General features: G+C 42.3%; 1 protein-coding gene across 2 annotated transcripts in view; it reads left to right on the top strand.

Annotated features, from left to right (window-relative positions):
- KIAA1107 (KIAA1107 ortholog) overlaps nucleotides 1-19702 on the top strand; it is a 113267-nt gene extending 93565 nt beyond the window's left edge. The window contains exons 15-18 of one of the 2 annotated variants that reach the window (XM_029617673.1): nucleotides 7497-7575; nucleotides 13489-13622; nucleotides 15187-17493; nucleotides 18827-19702. In XM_029617673.1, coding sequence (XP_029473533.1) covers nucleotides 7497-7575; nucleotides 13489-13622; nucleotides 15187-17493; nucleotides 18827-19296 — 2990 coding nt within the window. In that variant the 3' untranslated portion in view covers nucleotides 19297-19702. Of the gene's footprint in view, nucleotides 1-7496; nucleotides 7576-13488; nucleotides 13623-15186; nucleotides 17494-18650 lie in introns of both variants that reach the window. The other variant, XM_029617674.1, reaches the window with a different exon arrangement.
- The last annotated feature ends 205 nt before the right edge of the window (nucleotides 19703-19907 follow it).

Below are 19907 nucleotides of genomic sequence, written 5' to 3'. Positions count from 1 at the left end.
CGCTTTGATACCCGCGTCGGCAAGGTCTTTCTACCAGACTCGACAGCTTTCAAGCTGATGGATCAGCTCCAGGGCTTCTTCTCCATAAGAACATAAGAAAATGCCATACTGGGTCAGACCAAGGGTCCATCAAGCCCAGCATCCTGTTTCCAACAGTGGCCAATCCAGGCCATAAGAACCTGGCAAGTACCCCAAAACTAAGTCTATTCCATGTAACCATTGCTAATGGCAGTGGCTATTCTCTAAGTGAACTTAATAGCAGGTAATGGACTTCTCCTCCAAGAACTTATCCAATCCTTTTTTAAACACAGCTATACTAACTGCACGAACCACATTCTCTGGCAACAAATTCCAGAGTTTAATTGTGCGTTGAGTAAAAAAGAACTTTCTCCGATTAGTTTTAAATGTGCCCCATGCTAACTTCATGGAGTGTCCAATAGTCCTTCTACTATCCGAAAGAGTAAATAACCGATTCACATCTACCCGTTCTAGACCTCTCATGATTTTAAACACCTCTATCATATCCCCCCTCAGTCGTCTCTTCTCCAAGCTGAAAAGTCCTAACCTCTTTAGTCTTTCCTCATAGGGGAGTTGTTCCATTCCCCTTATCATTTTGGTAGCCCTTCTCCATCGCAATTATATCTTTTTTGAGATGCAGCGACCAGAATTGTACACAGTATTCCATGCCTCTTCCCATGGCATGGGATTATCTGCAGGTCCTGGGGACCATGGCTTCCACGATCGACCTGGTCCCCTGGCCGTTTGCACATATGCGACCGTTACAGAGAGCCTTGTTGGCTCGTTGGCAGCCAGTATCTGAGCAGTTTCAGATGCAGCTCCCCCTCTCAGCCTCTACCATCAGCGAATTACAATGGTGGCTTTCGCTCAAGCACCTTCTCCGTGGAATGTCCCTTCGGACCCCGCAGTGGATGGTAGTCATGACAGATGCCAGCCTGTCCGGTTGGGGAGCAGTTTGCAAGACTCAGACTACGCAGGGGCACTGGTCCCCAGTCCAGTCTCGCTGTCACATCAACCGCCTGGAGACTCAGGCGGTTCGTCTAGCACTCAAGGATTTTCTTCCTCTACTTCACCGCCGGGCGGTCCGGGTGCTCTCGGACAATTCTACCACCGTGGCATACATCAATCGCCAAGAGGGCACCAGGAGTTGTCTGGTGGCCCTCGAAGCAAGTCGCCTTCTTGCATGGGCGGAGCGGCACCTGGACTGCCTCGTGGCCTCCCACATTGTGGGCAACGAGAACATGCAAGCCAACTTCTTGAGTCACCAGTGCCTGGATCCAGGCGAGTGGGAGCTGTCTGATGCCATGTCTCTCATCATCGACAAATGGGGTCCCCCGCACCTGGACTTGATGGCGACTCTGAACAACGCCAAGGCTCCCTGGTTCTTCAGCCGCTGGCAGGAACACTGCGCAGAAGGGGTAGATGCCCTAGCCCTTCCGTGGCCCCTCATCGGGAAAGTGCTCAGACGGATAGAGCTTCACAGTGGCCCGGTCATTCTCATAGCTCCTGAGTGGCCTCGCAGACCGTGGTTCGCGGATCTAGTCAGCCTAGCTTTGGAAGGTCCTCTTCGTCTGGGCCATCTTCAACACCTTCTCAGTCAAGGTCCTGTATTTTTTGACCAGGCGGATCACTTCTGTCTTGCGGCTTGGCTTTTGAATGGCGAAGGCTAAGGCGGAGGGGATATTCCGATGATGTCATCTCCACTATCTTGCGGGCCCGCAAAACTTCTACTTCCCTTACCTATGTCCGGGTTTGAAAGGTCTTCGAGCTGGCCTGCATAGAAGCGGGCATTACGACTTTATCGGCCCCACTCTCGCTCGTCCTCTCGTTCCTTCAGCGAGGTCTCTCTCAGGGTCTCTCCTTTGGTTCACTCCGTGTTCAGGTGTTGGCCCTCGGTTCTCTCCTGGGAAGCCTCGAAGGCCACGCGGTTGCGTCTCATCCGGATATTGTCCGCTTTCTCAAAGGGGTCAAACATTTGAAGCCACCGTTGCGTCCCACTTGTCCCTCATGGAGTTTGAACTTGGTTCTTCGGGCACTCGGTCAGGCTCCTTTGAGCCTCTTTGCCATTCCACTCTCAAAGATTTGACACTCAAGATGGTATTTCTGGTTGCCATTTGCTCTGCCAGGCAGGTGTCTGAGATCCAAACGTTGTCTTGCCACGAGCCTTTCTTACACTTTTCGGATTCCAGGGTCTCTCTCAAGATGGTCCCGTCATTCTTGCTGAAGGTCGTCTCTTCTTTTCATTTCATGTCAATCAGTTGGTCGAGCTCCCCGCGTTCTCTTATGCGGACATTACTAGTCCTGGCGGGGATGAACTACGTCGTCTCAATGTGAAACGCATTCTCATGCGTTATCTGGAAGTATCTAATGACTTTCGAATATCGGATCATCTTTTTGTCTTATGGAGTGGCCCCAACCGGGGCAAGCAGGCCTCTAAGATTACGATATCTCACTGGCTGAAGGAAGCAATCTCATCGGCTTACATCGTCAGGGATGTCCAGTCCCAGAGGGCCTTAAGGCCCATTCCTTGCGTTCTCAGGCGGCGTCCTGGGTGGAGAGCCAGTCGGTCTCCCTGCAGGAGATATGCAGGGCAGCTACTTGGAAGTCTCTCCATACTTTCGCTCGACATTACCGCCTGGATGTCCAAGCACCAGTTTTTGGTTCCTTTGGGCGGCAGGTGCTTCGAGTGGGACTGTCAAGGTCCCACCCTGACTAGGGAAGCTTTGGTACATCCCATGGTCTGGACTGATCCGGGTACGTACAGGGAAAGGAAAATTAGTTCTTACCTGTTAATTTTCGTTCCTATAGTACCACGGATCAGTCCAGACGCCCTTCCCGTTTTCTTGTCTTCCTGTCCGCTTGAAGATCCTTGTTCTATTCCTACCATGCTGTATCCTACATTATTCTTTCTGTTCTATGTGTTTCTTAATAAGAGGCACCGGAAGCATCCATGTGATGATTGTGGGCATTCATGCAAGAGTGTCGATGCACAGAGTTCATTCACTGTTTTCTCTTGTTCAAAGATTTTCGGAGTTCTCTCGTTGTTTGCTAGAGTTCTTCTGTTTCTTGCTTGTTCCATGGTGTTTTCTTTCTCTGCTTTGACAATGGTTATACTGAAGGGCTACAGGGTAGGCTCTGTCCTCATATAGGATATCCTTTCAGTTTTAGTCTGTCTCCACCTGCTGGAAAGGAGGCTCAACCCATGGTCTGGACTGATCCGTGGTACTACAGGAACGAAAATTAACAGGTAAAAACTAATTTTCCTATTTTCTAGATTAAAAAAAAACCTAATTCCAGTACCATAGTCAGGCTGTGAATCTGAAGACCAAAACGCATTCTAAGGAAATTAAAGATAAAATTATAGACATGCACAAGATAGGAAAAGGCTACAAAATATAAGTGCTTGGATATCATAGTGAGCACTGTTGGTTCAATTGTGAGGAAATGGAAGCTGCATCATACCACCCAGACTGTGCCTAGACAAGGCTGTCCCTCAAAACTCATAGAGCAAGGAGACTTGTGAGGGAAGCCACAGAGAGGCTGACAATTACTTTGAAGGAGCCAAAGAGTTCAGTGACTGAGACTGGAGTGGAGATGCACCAGTCAACCATATCAAGAGCTCTGCATGCAACTGGCCTGCATGGGAGGATGGCTAGAAAGAAGCCATTATTGAAGAAAAAGCACATCAAAGCATGCCTGGAGTTTTCTAGAAAGTATCAGAGTAACCCAGCTAAAATGTGGGATTAGGTTCAGTGGTCAAAAGAGTCAAAAATGGTGCTCTTTCGCCAAAATTCAAAACGCTATGTGTGGTATAAACTTACTAACACTGTCCATTCCACAGCCAGCACCATGCCAGCAATAAAGTATGGGGTGGCAGCATCATCTTGTGAGGATGTTTTTCCTCTGCGGGGACTGGGCATCTTATTAAAATTGAAGGACAGATGGATGCTACAACATACAGGGAGATACTACACCACCACCTGCTTCAGTCTGCTAAACTGAAACTTGGGAGAAAGTTCACCTTTCAGCAGGACAATGATCCCAAGCACATGGCCAAAGCAACACAGGAGTGGTTGAACAACAAAAAGGTGGATGTTCTACAATGGCCAAGTCAAAGGCCAGATTTCAATCTAATCGAGAATCTGTGGCACTATTTGAAAATTGCAGTCCATAAGCTTCATCCAGCCAACCTGGAGCAAATCTGTCAGGAAGAATGGGCAAAAATCACTCCCAAACTGTGTGCAAAGCTGGTAGAAACTTACTGCAACAGACTTAAAGCTTTTACTTCAGCAACATCACTTAGCAACATTGTTCAAATTTTTTATTTCATTTTACAAAAAATGCAGAGAAATAATGACCTTGGTTTATTGCATAGGGCTTTCAGCGCCTATTGTAGCACGCATATCTGCGCAGATTTTCTGTGCATATCTCATTTGCATGCCATCCTCTTATTACATCCCACGGAGGCGCCTGTTTTTGCTATGTATGCTGAAAAATAGCACCAATTTCACCACGGGTCTTATTACTTTGGCCCCTTTTTGAGTTGGCCTCAGCAGGATCCTGCATTGTGCAGGAGCCAAACTCGAGCAATGGGTAGACCAAGAGATGTTGTATGATTTGCTTCTTACTGCAATCACAGGTCTCAGGTCTCAGGTCTGGTAGAATATTCCCATTTTGCCATGTTGGCTCTTATCTGCTGACTTGGGTATAGAAAAGATTTAGGATCCTCCAAGTTTTCCATTTCTCCTCTGCCCCTGCAGGAAGCTTGCTCGGTCAATAATCCCAGCAGCAAGATCTCCAGCTTGCACCTGCCACATCTCCTCGGCAGACACATATGTGGTGTTAATTACTTCTGTTGTACTGATTGACTACTTTGAGATCTTTAGAGATGTTGTCCCTTCCCCACCCTCAGGTCTTTGCTTTGGTGTCTGCCAATTCTTATCCTCCAAAAATATATTTGGTTCTTAGATTTCTGCATACCAAATATGACTCTGCATTTTTTTTTCTTAAAGTATAGTTGCCATTCCTTTGACCATTTTTCAAATTTTTTTAAAATTCTCTCATTTACCACTTCTGGTATGTCTGCTCTGTTGCAAATTTTCATATCTTCTGCAAACAGGCAGACTTTTCTAACTTTTCCCCGGTGTTACCTAGACATTGAAGTGGACTGGAGGTAGAACTGATCCTTTTGGCACTCTCCTAGTCACTTTCCTTTCACTAGTATGGTGTTCCCAATAAATGCCACTCTGCTACTTCACTCATTTCTGAACCAGTATATAACTTTTGTTCAAACTCTGGCTGGATAATTTGCTCATTAGTTTTGTGTGTGGTACAGTGTCCAAGGCTTTACTGAAATCAAGAGATCACATGTACGGTACTCCCTGGTTTACTACTCTTGTCACATTATCAAATAAATCAATCAACTTTGGCAAGATTCTCTTCTTGTGAAAGCATGTTGCTTATAATCTTGTAACCCACTAGCTCCAAGTTACTGCACTGTTCTGCTCTTCAGTAGTACTTCCATTACTTTGCCTTTGTCACCACAGCTTCCTCCTTGCTAGTGTTGTGGAGTGGAATTAAATCTGTTCTTTTCTGGTCTCCTGGAACCTTTACTATTTCAAGTCATTGAACTGAATAGAGCTGCTGGGTGTACAAAATATTCCTGGATGTGTCCCATCATGTCCCATAGCCTTGGTTACTTTAGCTATGCCGGTACATTGAATACTGCCTTCTCAGTAAATGGCAATGTTTTCACCCCACAGACCCTTATGGCCTTGCCTTTTTGCCTTTGGTCCAATACCCTTGTCTTCTGCCCTCTCGTTTCTATGTTTCTGGGATTGAAAAGCTGAATTTGTTGGGGGGATGGGCAGACATAGGCCATACAATCGTTTTCTGCTGTCACATTTCTTTGATTGCAAAGCAAAAGTATTAGTTTAAGATATCTGCTTTCTTCTGATCTTTCTCTTCACTAAACTCATCCCACCTTGTAATTCTTACTGTTCCCATTTTGATGGTCTTTACTTGTAAACCCAAACAAACCTTTTCATTCCCTGCCTTTTCTAATTAGGTAGTATACTCCTCTATTTGAGCTTTTGCCTGTCTAGTTACACTTCCTGCCTCCATTTGTTTCTCTGGTAAATTTTCCTGTTCTCCTTCTGTCTTTGTATTTCCTGAATGCTATTCTTTTCTTCTTCTTTAGGGCCTGTTTCACTACGTTTTGTTTTTTTCACAAAGCCGCAGAATGGAAGAAAAGTGTTTGTGAATCAGGCCCTTAGTGAGCTATAGTGGTCTCTTCAATCTATTTTTTTCCCATTTCAGTGCTCCTTTTTGTTGTTGTCCATTGTTCCACTGTCTTAGATCCTGTATACCTGACAAGACTTCCTTAACATATTTATTCATTTTTTAAAGTTAGCCATCTTTGTTCTGGTGTACTTTTGCTCTGTTCCAGTGGCTTCTATTTAACTATATAGTGCAGCAATCACTGCACCTTAGATTGTCCCCCAACATAACCTCAGTAATATCTGTACTAGATCCAATCTAGAACATTCCACAAGTGGGTGCCTGAACTAATTGCTTGAGACATCTTGCAAGGATTCCTGTATCCCCTTCTTCTGGTTGATCTAGTTAGTAGATGGCACAGATAGTGTATATCTGGTATATATAGATCCCTCCCCCCCCTCCTCTTATTAACAGCACCTCACTCACATTTGCTTGCTGTCCTTGGATGATTTCTAACATGTTTATAGCTAGCTCTTCCCACTAATAGATCACATCTACATAAATATTAGACTTCAAGATCACCCATAGCAACTCAGCTGCTCCTTGCTCACTTGTTATCTCACTGGCTTTTATTTTTTTTTTGTTAACATAGAAAGCTACCCCTCCCCCTTCTTTTCTACTTATCCCGTCCTCTTTTAAAAAAAAAAAAAAAAAGTATATATCCTGGTGTATTCACCTCCCAGTCCTGATTATCACTGAGCCATGTCCTCTCTTATGATGCTTTCTAGGTCCATGATAGAGCCTCAGAGCTGGTCAGTGCAACTCCTGTAATGTTGGTGAAATGTGCACTCTTTTGTTAAGACCAGTAATTAATTGAATAATAGAATTCTGGAGAAGCTGGAGGGGCATGTGAAGCATAAGCTGGCAAACTGATATTCAGAGCATTGCAGTGGTCCAGAATATGCGATTCCTTTACCTTTTCCATTTACACAAGAATACAATAATTGCTTCTAGAAATTTTTATTTATTTTTTTTTTTTTGCATTCTTTTGGCATCAGGTATTGGGACTAGTATTACTTGATTGATGTTAACTATATTTTACATGTAATGGAATTTTTATGTAGAATTTGTTCACTACTTTGGATTATCTCTTTGAGACTGGAATAATATAGAAATCTATAAATAAATAAATGTGCAGTTTTTCACAAGTCATTGGTGTTTTGTATTTGTTCTTTCCTAACTTGTTGTTTAATTTGCAGCATTGAAATCAAAATCCATTACAAAGATGACAAACGGTATCTCGACCAAAAAAAAAGATAATGGAGTGGAGTCAAATGGGTATGTCTGAATTAAAGCATTAGGTTTTACCACAAATCATTGCTCAGTTATTTTGCTACTGACAGAAAGCTCAATGTAAATTAAGCCACTGTAAGCCATCAAATGATATATAATTAATTCCAACGCTTTTGGTAGTATGGAGGCCACACAGTTTAACGCTGAATAGAGTTTATTTCTAGGCAATCCGCTTTTTTCTTGAGCTTTGACGTAGATGGCACGTTGTTTTTATCACAACTGTACAGATCAAAATAGTGCAGAATCCTTCATAATCAAGTCACTGTTTTAGTTTTAAAAAGGTAAATGATTTGAGTTAATCTGAAAGAGATATAGATTGCTTTCTCCGAGGTCAAGCAGGATAGTAGTCATCACACATGGGTGACATCAGATGGAGGTCCGGTGTGGGACTGTGATCTCAAGGATTCTAGAACTTTCAGACATGCCCTACTGAGCATGTACAGCTGTAGTTTCATCCTGTCCCCTTGGCAAAGTCCCTCAATCTCTCTTTTTCCTTGGGGCCATGTGGTCGCGGGAGCCATATACAATAGTATAATAGTATTCAGCTTTGCTCTGTCCTCAAAGTTTTTGTAATTTATTTTTTTCTAGAGCTGCAGCTGTTTTTCTTTCCCTTACCTTAAGGTAGTGTTTTTTCTTTTTTCCTCCTCTTTCCACTGTCTGCCAGTCGCATGGCGGGCCTTAGTTGCTGTTTAGCCTGGTAGTGTCTAATACTATCCCTTATTAAATAAATACTGCACCTGCAGTTTAGTCTCTGTCTTCTCCTTGCTCTGTCTGTTTTTGTACCTTTGTCACGTGCTGGCAGGACTGACAGAATGCAGTCCATGGATGATCTGGGTAGGCAGCTGAGCCTAGGGACTTGCCTGAGTTCTTCCCAGGCAGGAGTTCCATGTTGTTTCACCGATTGATTGGCATCGATGGAGGTTCAGACAGTGAAGAGATCGAGGACCGCACTGTTCTGTGGGAGGGAGAGCTCATCCTCCCCACATTCAAAGGAACTAGTCTCCATGGGCAAGAGCCCTGGGAGACATAGCCTCCCCCCCTGCTTGCCTGTGATGGCAGTGAAGTCTCCTTGTGAGAGGGTGAGCAGGAGTCTGTACAAGTGGCATTGCTGCTGCACCTTTGGTGCCAAGCCTAGTAACAGCTGCCCGAGCACACCCATGCCAGTGCACCAATGGTCTGATGCGTTGATGTCAGGACCGTGTTGGGGACCAGGTCTGGAATTGAGCGCCATGTCACCCTTTGCTGTTGAGGTGCTCGGGCACGCCCAGTGCCATCAAGGTGCGTGTCTGCCCTTTTTGCCATACGGGCCACATAGGCACCATCAAGCAACATACAGAATTTGAGTGTGTTGGCTGGGCCTTCTGTGCCTTAGGTGTCAGCAGGCACCATAGAGTATCAATGCACTGGAGGATCGGCATCGACCTTAGCATCATTGAACGCCTTGGGCCTCGAGGCGGCATAGTAGCAGCATCAATGACCTTTAGTGTTGCAGTCTGGATCGAATTGGGGACCAGGACTGCCATCAAGTACCATGGTCCCTCTCGACACCATCGGAGCTGCTCTCGATCCTATCTTGATGCTTGCATGGCCACTCTAGATGCCATCAAGTTACATGGTCATCATGTTAGCCATTGGAGGTGTTGTCCAGCGATGCCATTCGTTGCAGCTCTCAATGTCAAGCACCATCAACAAGGCACTGGGATCACCATTGAGTACCCTGGTCTTCCTAGAGGCAATCGACCGCAGGGGCTCTTGAGAGCCCTCGAGTGCCACTGAAATCCTTGGGCATCAGGGATTTCGGGCCTTGAATGGCTTCGGTGCGGTTGAGCGTCAGGGTCACCATCAACTTGAGGCATCCAGGCGCAGTGGTCCACTGCCCTTGAGGCTCCTTTGCAGTTTCCAGATGGGGCACAGAGGGGCATCATGCAGTCCCATCACTGGCCTACAGTTATCGGGCACCATGGATGCCCGTGATCTTGGGGGGGGGGCACAGAGACGCCGCCTGGCTTCATGCACCGTCAGTGCTAATGAGTGGAAGCTTTGCTGTCGAGGCTGTCATCAGTCATAGCTGCTGCCAGGATGCCATCAAGCTTGCAGCATCGGCACTCTGGACGTATAGGTAATCTGAGGGGAACCGTAGATTGTGCCGGCATTTATTGGTTCCTTTGTGAACCAATGATGCGTGGCGAAGCCGTGTTGGGGTCACAGAGCCTCTGTCGGCAGGCATCCTTGGTTCCACCGGTCCATCAACACCTTCGGGCACTGTGGTCTCTATTGGTGGCACTGGGAGCGGTGCTATATACCATCAAACTGGATCAAGACATGGTCAGGTGCCATCGAAGTGCTGGTTACAGCATCGGTTGGTGCCATTGATGCGATCCATTGTTGGTGAGCGTGAGAGCACTATAGGCCCCAAGGGTGCCATCACTAAGGTGGGCACCAGTGGACATGGATGCCACAGGACATCACCGCAGAGTACCATGGACATGGTCAGTCGCCATGGCCTTTGCCACTCCAGGGGATGTGTTCAACCTCTTGGAGTGTTATTAGGTACTGAGGATACCTTGGGGGCAATGTCATAGAACTTCACCCACCTCCATGTTATAATTGGAACCCCAGTGGTACTGTAGACGCTGTCAACACACTGTTCTATTCACGCCATTGGAAGTTAGTGCAATAGTGGAGCGCAGTATGCACGATCAGGTACAGCAGGGGTCATCTTACTCCTCCCAGTGCCTCAGGCACTGGCAGGTGGCATTCTCTCTGCTGGTGCAGTACACAGCCATTCCAGGGTTCTGCCATTGTCGCGTCAAGATATCGGCTTCCTTATCAGTTCTGTGCCATAGGTGTTGAGGAGCACTGGCGAGGAAGGTGCCATTATACACACTGTATGATTTGCTTTTTGGCAGTGTGCAATCACTGACTCTTAACACCAATTGTACCCACAAATGCGACAAGTGGGTTCATAGGTGTGCTGCCATCCATAGGATGGGATACTTCTATATGAATACTGGTCAGTGTGTTTTTACAACAAAGAGCACTATTCTTCCTGTTGCCCTCTACCTTATGGGGGTATGTGTGTTTCCCTCAGGGCGAGCACAATAGGTTGTGTGCCGCAGGCACAGGACTAACCTAAGAGAGTGCTCCTAAGAGCATACTTGGATACTAAGGGTAGAGTCAGAAGTCTTTCCCTTCCTTAGGAGAGGACTGTCTTTCGACCCCTCCCGTGTTAGAAATTCCCTTTTTAGGGAGCAAGCCAGGCTGCTATAGATCCCTACACAGGAACTACAGCCAGCAAAATACCTTACCTCAGTCAACTGTTCAGACCCTCACTAACAAAGAATAAAAACCATGCTAGCTACTAGTGCTGCAGCATTGGCCTGAAGCAGAAGCATAAATAGAAACATGCAGACCAAAACTGAACTGGAAGCTGCAATAAGCCAGAGACAATGTATGCAGTGCAACAAAGGAAAAAGAGAAACCTCACCAGTCCTGAAAACAAATCAAGAAATATAAAATCAATAGCAGTAAAACCATACTAACAGAACAGATTATTTCAAAACAGCTGTTGAAAGGCATATCCATTAATTAAAAACTCATATAAAAAATTTCAAGACACCAATAAAATATTTCAAAACAGCAGACACAAAGACCCAATAATTAAAAATAAGGATAAAAATGCTCTGCTGTCCATACGTTCGATTTCCAGGTGCCCTGAGATTGTTGTGAATTGGAGGGGGGTTGCTTGCAACTTTATCCTCTGTAACACACAAGCTCTCTCGCACGGGCTCTTAATCACACACACACACTCACACACACACACACATCTCTCACTTATGTAGGCTCTCAATCACAGTTGCACACATGCGCTTTCTCATATACACAAAGGCTCTTAATCATATTTACACATGCTCTCTCACTTAAACATATACAGGTTCTCAGTCATACATACATACATACATGCTGTCTCTCATACACAAAGGATCTCAATCATATACAGGCTCTCAATCACTCACATACATGCTGTCTCTGACACATGCACACTCTCATGCTTGCTCTCTCACACCCTCACACTCTTTCTCTTACACACACTCTCACTCTCTCTCTCACAAATTCACTCTTTCTCCCCACAGAACAACTAGCAGCAGCAACAGCCACCTCCTCTTCCAGCCCTCATGGCCTTTAGAAAGGAGTCCCATCAGCCACGGGGGCTGATGTTGCTCCGAGCTACACTGCTTTTCTGCTTCAGGCCGATGCTGCAGCACTTATAGCTAGCATAGTTTCTTCTTCCCACATGTGCGGCCGCTGCTCACCACTTCCTGTTCCGGACTGCGCAGGGCGGGAAGAAGAGACCTTGCTGTGAGTCCCACTGACTCAAGCTGTCCTGTCGCTTTCCGCCCAGGCTGTCAGCATCTGAAGCCCGGGCAGAGGAAGTATTCTCATCTCGCTGGGCCAGCGGGGATCCAGGAAGTGTGGCGACACACCTGTGTGTGGTTGGCGACATACTGGTTGAAAACTGCTGCTATAGACAGGATGGATAGCCGTGCCCTTGACAAGATGCAGTGTGGGTGAGCTTCAAGCCTAACTTATCTCCCTGCTCAGGGTCTAGGTTAACGATCCCATTCAGGGATTGCTTTTTATCCCCGGAAACTCTTGATGCTGTCCTGTGTGGCAGCTATGTCTGGTACTTTGACATGTAGGGTCTATCACAGACCCTGCCTTTGTTGTTGATTGTTCTTCCAAGCATCATATTTGGCTGATAGGCAAATCCAAGCATTTGCCTATCAGCCAAATATGGGGCACACTTTTGCAGATGCATTCTGTCCTGCCAGTAGATCGCAGGTTCTTTCTAGGGAGCTCTCTGGCCTCAGTTGTTTTTTTGGTTGTCCTGCAACACCGAAGGAAACTATATGCGGTCTTCATCCAAGAGTTCTTCTCTTGTTTGCATCTCTCGACTTTTTCTTCTATCCAGGAGTTTTTAGACCTCCTGTCGTTATTGGGGTTTACTGATATGAAACCCTGCTTGTAATGTTTTCCATGATGTGGAGTGTGTTTCTTGCTGGCATTCGCATCACTCTTCTGCCTTAGGCGCCTCTGCTACGCATTGGGGTTTTGTGTCTGTGTTTTCTATGGTTTTCTCTTTGTAGAACCCAAATCTTTTCCCTCTTAGACCCCATTGTGGGTCGGCTGCCTCACAGGCAAAAGGGAGAGAGAGCATAAATTAAAACTATAAAAATGAGGGAAAACCAAAGATGATATATTAAATTTCTAAATTAAGACACTTTATTCTGCAATAAATACATATAATAGTAATTTCTAATTAGTAAACTCGGCAAATATGACAAGACATTAGAATGGATAAAACCATCCACTGAATCGGTATTGTGCAGTTTCCTGCTTTGTCCTGCTCGGACAGTCTTTAGCTTGGGAATCGCCCATGTGTGAGGACTACCATCCTGCTTGTCCTCGGAGAAAGCAGAGTTGCTTACCTGTAACAGGTGTTCTCCGAGGTCAGCAGGATGTTAGTCCTCAAGAAACCCACCCACCTTCCTTTCGAGTTGGTTGCTCCATGTATGAGCTTTATCATGGACTGAGGGACTCTGCCTAGAGGGCAGAGTGATAACTACAGCTGCACGTGCTCAGTAGGGCATGTTTGAAAGTTCTAGAGTCTTTGAGGTCAAGGTTCCAGACCGGGCTCCATCTGATGATGACACCCATGTGTGAGCACTAACATCCTGCTGTCCTCGGAGAACACCTGTTACAGGTAAGCAACTCTACTATATATAGATATAGTATAATTTATGCTCAGTTTTCAGATTTGAAAGGTTCTAGATTTGTATAATTTTCAGATTTAAAAACCAAGTTGTGGAATTTGTTTCCTATATTCTTTATCTTTAGTGTGACAAAGAAACCTCCAGGAAAGGGAAGCAGTGAACACAGTCCACAAAGTCTTCTGAAGAAGAAAGGAATTACAAGTGGCTCAGCTCTTCAGAGGGCAAAGAGCACACCAGTTACTCTTGGTAAAACCAAAGGTAATATCTGCATAACATTGACATTAAACTGTTTAAGGCTGGAGTTAAATTTGTGACACATTTTATTCTGGCTGTCTGGTTAGTGGCCATTTTAATAGGGAGAGAGATAAAGTGATGCTGTATAAGCATGTTGCGGTAACCCTCTGTAAAGTTTCTTCATACCAATTCAATGGATGTCTTTATCCATTCTAATCTTTTGTCATATTTGCCAGGTTTACTAGTTAGAAATTACTATTATTTGTATTTATTGCAGAATAAAGTGTCTTAATTTAGAGATTTAATGTAGTAATATGTTTCCCTCATTTTTATAGTTTTAATTTTCAAAATTGCTTCTTCCTTGTATCTGTAATTTCCAGTAAGCTCTGTAGAAATGGCTGCCTTGTACCATGACATCTTTATTCCTAGTCTGCCATTGATCCTTCCATCATATTTATGAATCTGATGAAAAAAATATTACATTTTTAAATTGGTTTGTTTAAATACTTCTTTCACTATGCTGTATTTCAAAAAAATTTTCTCATTGATCATTATGGCTCTTCCAGAGCTATTTTCAGTCTTTTCCATGGGCTGAGAGTTGAAGACTTGTACTGTGGTCTTAAATTTTGCATACTGAGAGAGTAATTAAGTAGAGCATGTTCAAGGCCCTGGTTTCCATCGATGTCATAAGAATTACTATAGAAACCTGCCTCGTTTGACAGAATTTGATGCTTCCTGTTGGAATTTCAGAAAATCGGGAACACTACCAAGGCTGCTTCCTACTGCCAAATGGTGTTGGTGCTGTCTTTGCTTGATACCTGTTGTTACCAGGCAGCATTAATTTTTTTTTACTTCCTTTCCCCACCAGGCTGCCTCATTTTTACTTCCTCCCATGCTTGGTTACTGGATGCTGCAGTCACCATTTGGTGCTAACTGTTGCTGGTGGAACCAGGAGTGGGACTGAGTAAAATAAGCTTCATTGTCATCAGAATGGGGAGATAAGAGAAGTTGTGGTGGTTTGCACATCTGGTAGGGGTGAAAGTGGGGAAAGGGGGTGAGAGGATAGCATTGAAAGACTGGATGGGAGGGAAAAGGGGGGTTGATAGGAGCAAGGAGTGAAAAATTAGAGAGCAAGTTAAAAAGAAAATGGAGATGGAAGAGTAGAGTTCAAAGGAAAAAACACTAATGAGAAGAGAAAAAGGAAGGTTGTAGGGGAAAAGGGAAAAGCTGTGGGCAAACAACTTGGAGAAATATTTTAAAGGAATATTGCTTATGCAAATTGATGTAGGTATGCCATCAAATCTACCCATGAACTGCCACAGGAAACTAGGTATCTTGACCATGATGAATATGGTGCAGGATAATCTGGTCTGACCGATTTTTATCAAGTGGATTTGTAAAAACAGTATCTCATTTCTGTTATTCATATAGAATAGTAAATATTTTTTACCTGGAATTGTAATATAAACTATTATTTGCATGGTGTTAATTTTATGATTAATTTTGAATTCTCATTTTACATGCATATAGTTTCTAACTAATTCAACTTCCAGATCATAATGTATTTCATTAACATTTGACATACTAGGATTACAAGAAGACACAAGCGGTTCATTGAAACCCATATCTTCTGCAAAGCAAAGTGAAGAGAAAACTACTACAAAACATTTGGATCATAATGCACTGTCAGACAAGCAAGGGACAGCAAAGAAAAGGATTCTTAAATCACCATATGTGCCATCAGTTAAAACCAGCAAAAATTCAACTATGCCACTGTCCAAAAATCACACACATTCTCTACAAGTTGAAATCAGCCATAAAGAACGTAAACCAAACAGGCAACTTATATCAAAGCCTCAGTTACCTAGTCCAAGACATGCACAAAGCGAATCTGCTATTGTCAAGAATGCACAGGAGGAGAGTTCCACTCAGAAAGGCACAGCGAAGAAACTTCAGTCCCAGACGATGAGTAGTGTTCACCTATCTAACCATATTAAATCAAATTCCTCAGTGCAAAATAAGTGGGAACCAGTATTGGATAATACCGCACAAATTGGAGATACAGTGCAACATGTTGTGGCATCATCTACTAATATTTGTAAAGAAAACGAGCATAATTTTGAGCATGAGAAAAATAAACTTGATTCTGATACTTTTCACCTTCAAATCGAATCAGAAATGGCTCGTGGGTTTGAAACTGTCGATAAAAGAACAGATTATCCAAGTACAGTTAAAATGCATTGCATTGCTGAGAACAGAAGTCATGCTTGCTCAGATACTTCAAGAGAGAGCACACTGGAATGTAAAGTTGATTCTGATTCAGGAGTCTATAACAAAAATAGTGTGTGCACAAATGGACATGAACTACATCTAATTAAAGAAACAGAAGAGTTTATTGAACAAAAAGTTGCATTCAATCTTGAAATAAATATTGGGTATAATAAAGACGCTTTAGATAATACTTTCTTATCTGCACATGATGAAAGAGAACCATGTAATACTCTTGATACTGGCCTTTTGCCTGACAAGTCAGCTTTGGATGATCATGAGTTTACTTCTGACTCAGATTCTGCAACAAATCGTTTTACAGTCTTAATGCCAGAAAAAAATGTATCTGGCTCACCTAAGGAAATGGATACAGCAGAAACCCCTGAGAGCCATGAAAATTCAGAAATGCCCTTTGTGGATCACTGGAATTTAAGTACAGGTATTTTACATCATAAAGATAGTCCTGAATCTGACACTGGCAGTGCAAGCACATCCTCTGATGACATAAAGCCCAGATCAGAAGACTATGACGCTGGAGGATCTCAAGATGATGATGGATCAAATGAGAGAGGAATTTCTAAATGCAGTACTATGCTGTGCCATGATTTTCTTGGAAGAAGCAGCAGTGATACAAGTACTCCAGAAGAACTTAAGGTGTATGATAGTAGCTTAAGAATAGAAGTGAAAATGAAAAAGGACAATTCTGCTGATCTGTTCCGTGTTAATTCAACAAGTGATGAGGAGGGACCAAGAAAAAAGCCTGAAATATGGTCGCATCAGGATGATGTGGTAATGGATGAGGCTGCAGAGAATGAAAATACATGTGCAAATGCACAGTTTATTCAGGAAACAGAGCAAGTCTCCTCATCAGCAGATGAAACAGAAGATGAAAGATCTGAAGCTGAAAATGCTGTTGAAAATTGTTCTCCCTCTGAAGTGACTTCACAGCCATTTCAAGGAATTGTCAATTTAGCGTTTGATGATACAACTGAAAATGATATTAAAAATCAAGAGTTTTCCACCACTAAAAATTTTAAGCGATCTGTTTTACTTTCTGTTGATGAATGTGAGGAGCTGGGATCTGATGAAGGGGAAGTTCAGACTCCTCTTCCACATTCCACAGATTCACCTACACCCTCTGATGTATTTGATAGTGTTTCTCGTGAGCTTAATGGAAGGACATATTCCAGTTATCCAACAGAAATTGAAAAGGGCTATTTGGAGAACAAACATCAAGAGAAAAGTGATAAGTCAGAGAAAAGTGTGAAGCATTTTCTAGATCCTCTGCCCAGCTCTGAAAATTTAGGAAAGGAAAAACAGGGTGTACCTATTGCAGAAAAAAATGAAATGGCTGATAGTCATCAAATAAAAGATCAAAAAGTAAATTCTGAAGTTGAAGGAAAAATTGAATTTCAACAGTGCAATAAACTTTCAGACAATGAAATTAAGTGTCAAGAAAGACCATGCCACTTGGACCTTCATCAGAGAGATCCTACCCCTGATATGCAAAAGTACAACTCTTCAAAAGCTATAGATCCCTGTAGGAGTCAATTGCTGGCTCATGAAGGTCAAGTGAGAGAGAACCAGGCAGTATCTACTGAAAACGCCAATACTACTTTATCTGCAGGTAATGTACAGCAGTAGGAACATTAAGTCAAACAAAAATTACTAAATGCATATAGAATTTTTTTTGTGCTATTTGAGCTCTGAACTTCAGACAGCATAATGTTTGGAAAGCAGCTCAAATATGATTTTGAAACATTTGTTTTTTACAGTATTGACCTACTATTTATTGAATGCCTGCTGATTAGCTTCTAAATAAGAATTCTGTAGTTTAAAAAGATAGTTGTAATTTGGCACAAATTTATCCAATTAAATTTCAGGCAGAGAAACAGATGAAACCTATTTCTGCACATCAGTTGTTTGTTGTCCAGCAAGAAATGGACATCATCTACTATTGGTAGAAATTCTGGTATGTTTGTCTGCTTGGAAAATTTATATTGGCATATAGATAGGTGGACTGTGCAATAAATTCACTAATATACCAATAAACTTATCCAAGGAGCAGTGAAGTTTTACATTGTCAGCTATATTGTACAATTTTATAAAATATTTACAGAGATTAAGTTAAAATGATTTATAATTAAGTCTTTCCAAAAAGAGATACATAAGATATTATATTCAAAAGCAATGAATGCATATGAAAACATCTCCAGTTTTTCATACAGTTAAACAATTGCCTGTTTTATGAACGAGTGAGGGAGATCCACATAATTTAAATTACTCCCCAATATTTAAGAATAATAAAATTTTATATATACGTACAATGAAAATTATGGAATGATCAACAATTAACGTTAATCAGAAATAGACATTTAAGAGATGACATAAAAAGCTGTATTTTTTTGGTTCAATTTTACTAATCATTGCCTGCATCAGTCCTTGCATGTGCATTCTAGAAATAAACCTATGGATATAGGGTTTTCTCTTTAGAGCAGACATAGATTAAATCACTATATAATCTTTATTCTGCAAGCATTTTGCTGACCAAATGTAGTAGTGCAGGATGCCTATGGTATCCCCATCCACCAAAAGGTGGTGGTTTTTTTGCATAGTTGCTATTGCAGTGCATTAGAAACGCCATGTGCATTAATTGTTTCATTGTTGACATAAGTATATCATTTTCTGTATCAGAAATTATCTAATACTTTATGGAACTTTGTTAATTACCACTGATGATTTGTTGCTTTAACTTCATTAATAAACCATAATTTTTGGTTTTAGTGCACAGAAGAGAAATATACCTCAAAAGTTTGTCAGTCTTGTTCAAACCTTAAATATCCTTTACCTTTATTATTGCTTGCATTGACTGCTGAATTACATTTAAATACTGGTCTACAAAGCCCTATTGGGGAAGAACATGACATTTTTACATTGTGCAGTATTATGAATTATTTCAGGAGACATAGATGATTGTGACACATTGGCACAAATCTGCATGTATGAGCATCGCCTTTCAAAAACCCTGTCTCCAATATATGAGATGGATGTTGGAGAAGCTATTGAGCAGAAAATGGAAGCAGAGACACACAATTTGGATGTGGATTTTGAAGATCAGCATTTTGTAGAGAGAGACTGGACTCTTCTCAGACAACTGTTATCTGATCAGGACTCCAACATCGATGTCAAAAACACTCTTCCTGAAGATGTCAGTTTAGCACAATATCTAATCAATCAAACACTATTTTTATCACGAGACAGTTCAAAAGCTCAGGGTAAAGCACATGTTGACACTTTCACCAAATGGACTGAATTAATGTCTCCAAATGATGATTCCACAGAAAGTATCACAGTGACCAGTTTTTCCCCTGATGATTGTTCTTCCCCACATGGGGAATGGACAATTCTTGAACTAGAAACCCATCATTAGAGTGATAAGGAGTTTGCCATTGGACTTTCTTCCCTATTTTTGATGCATTATTTTCCTGTGACCATGAAATACTGTATGAATCAAAGATGGCCAGTCTTTGACATTGCACTAAAGTTGCAGATAAAATAAGATTATGACAGTTAATTTATATGTTGAGTTTTTGTCGCAGGAAAAATATTTTTTAAATATTTAAATGGATGCTTTTTTTAAATAAAAGCATGAGATTTCTATAGATATTAGAAATAAGATAGCTTGTAAGAAGTTTTGCTTTAAAATTTGTCGCGTGTTTACGTGTTCATTGTTCAAATATTTTTAATGTCACTGCACAAAAAGATTTCCATTTTTGTTCTGCATATAAGTGACTTGGTGATTTTCAACAATAAAAGACTCATGTTGTGTTGTTTCATCAAAATGCGATGTCTTACTAACTAATTTGATCACTAGGCTGGTCATCAAGCTAAGTATGTTGATTTGCTGTTACAGAATACATTTTATAGAGTTAATAGCCTTTATTTTAGAGACCTAACATGAGTATATTTTTAAAGAGGTTATGTGTGGGGAACACTAGTAGATACACGCATGAGTAGCCTGTATTTGCATTCATGCTATTT

Source organism: Rhinatrema bivittatum, chromosome 10 (genome assembly GCF_901001135.1).
Source record: "Rhinatrema bivittatum chromosome 10, aRhiBiv1.1, whole genome shotgun sequence".
In the NCBI taxonomy this organism is placed as follows: Eukaryota; Metazoa; Chordata; class Amphibia; order Gymnophiona; family Rhinatrematidae; genus Rhinatrema; species Rhinatrema bivittatum.
The sequence above is the reverse complement of the archived record's forward strand: the minus strand, read 5'-3'. Positions and strand labels throughout refer to the sequence as shown.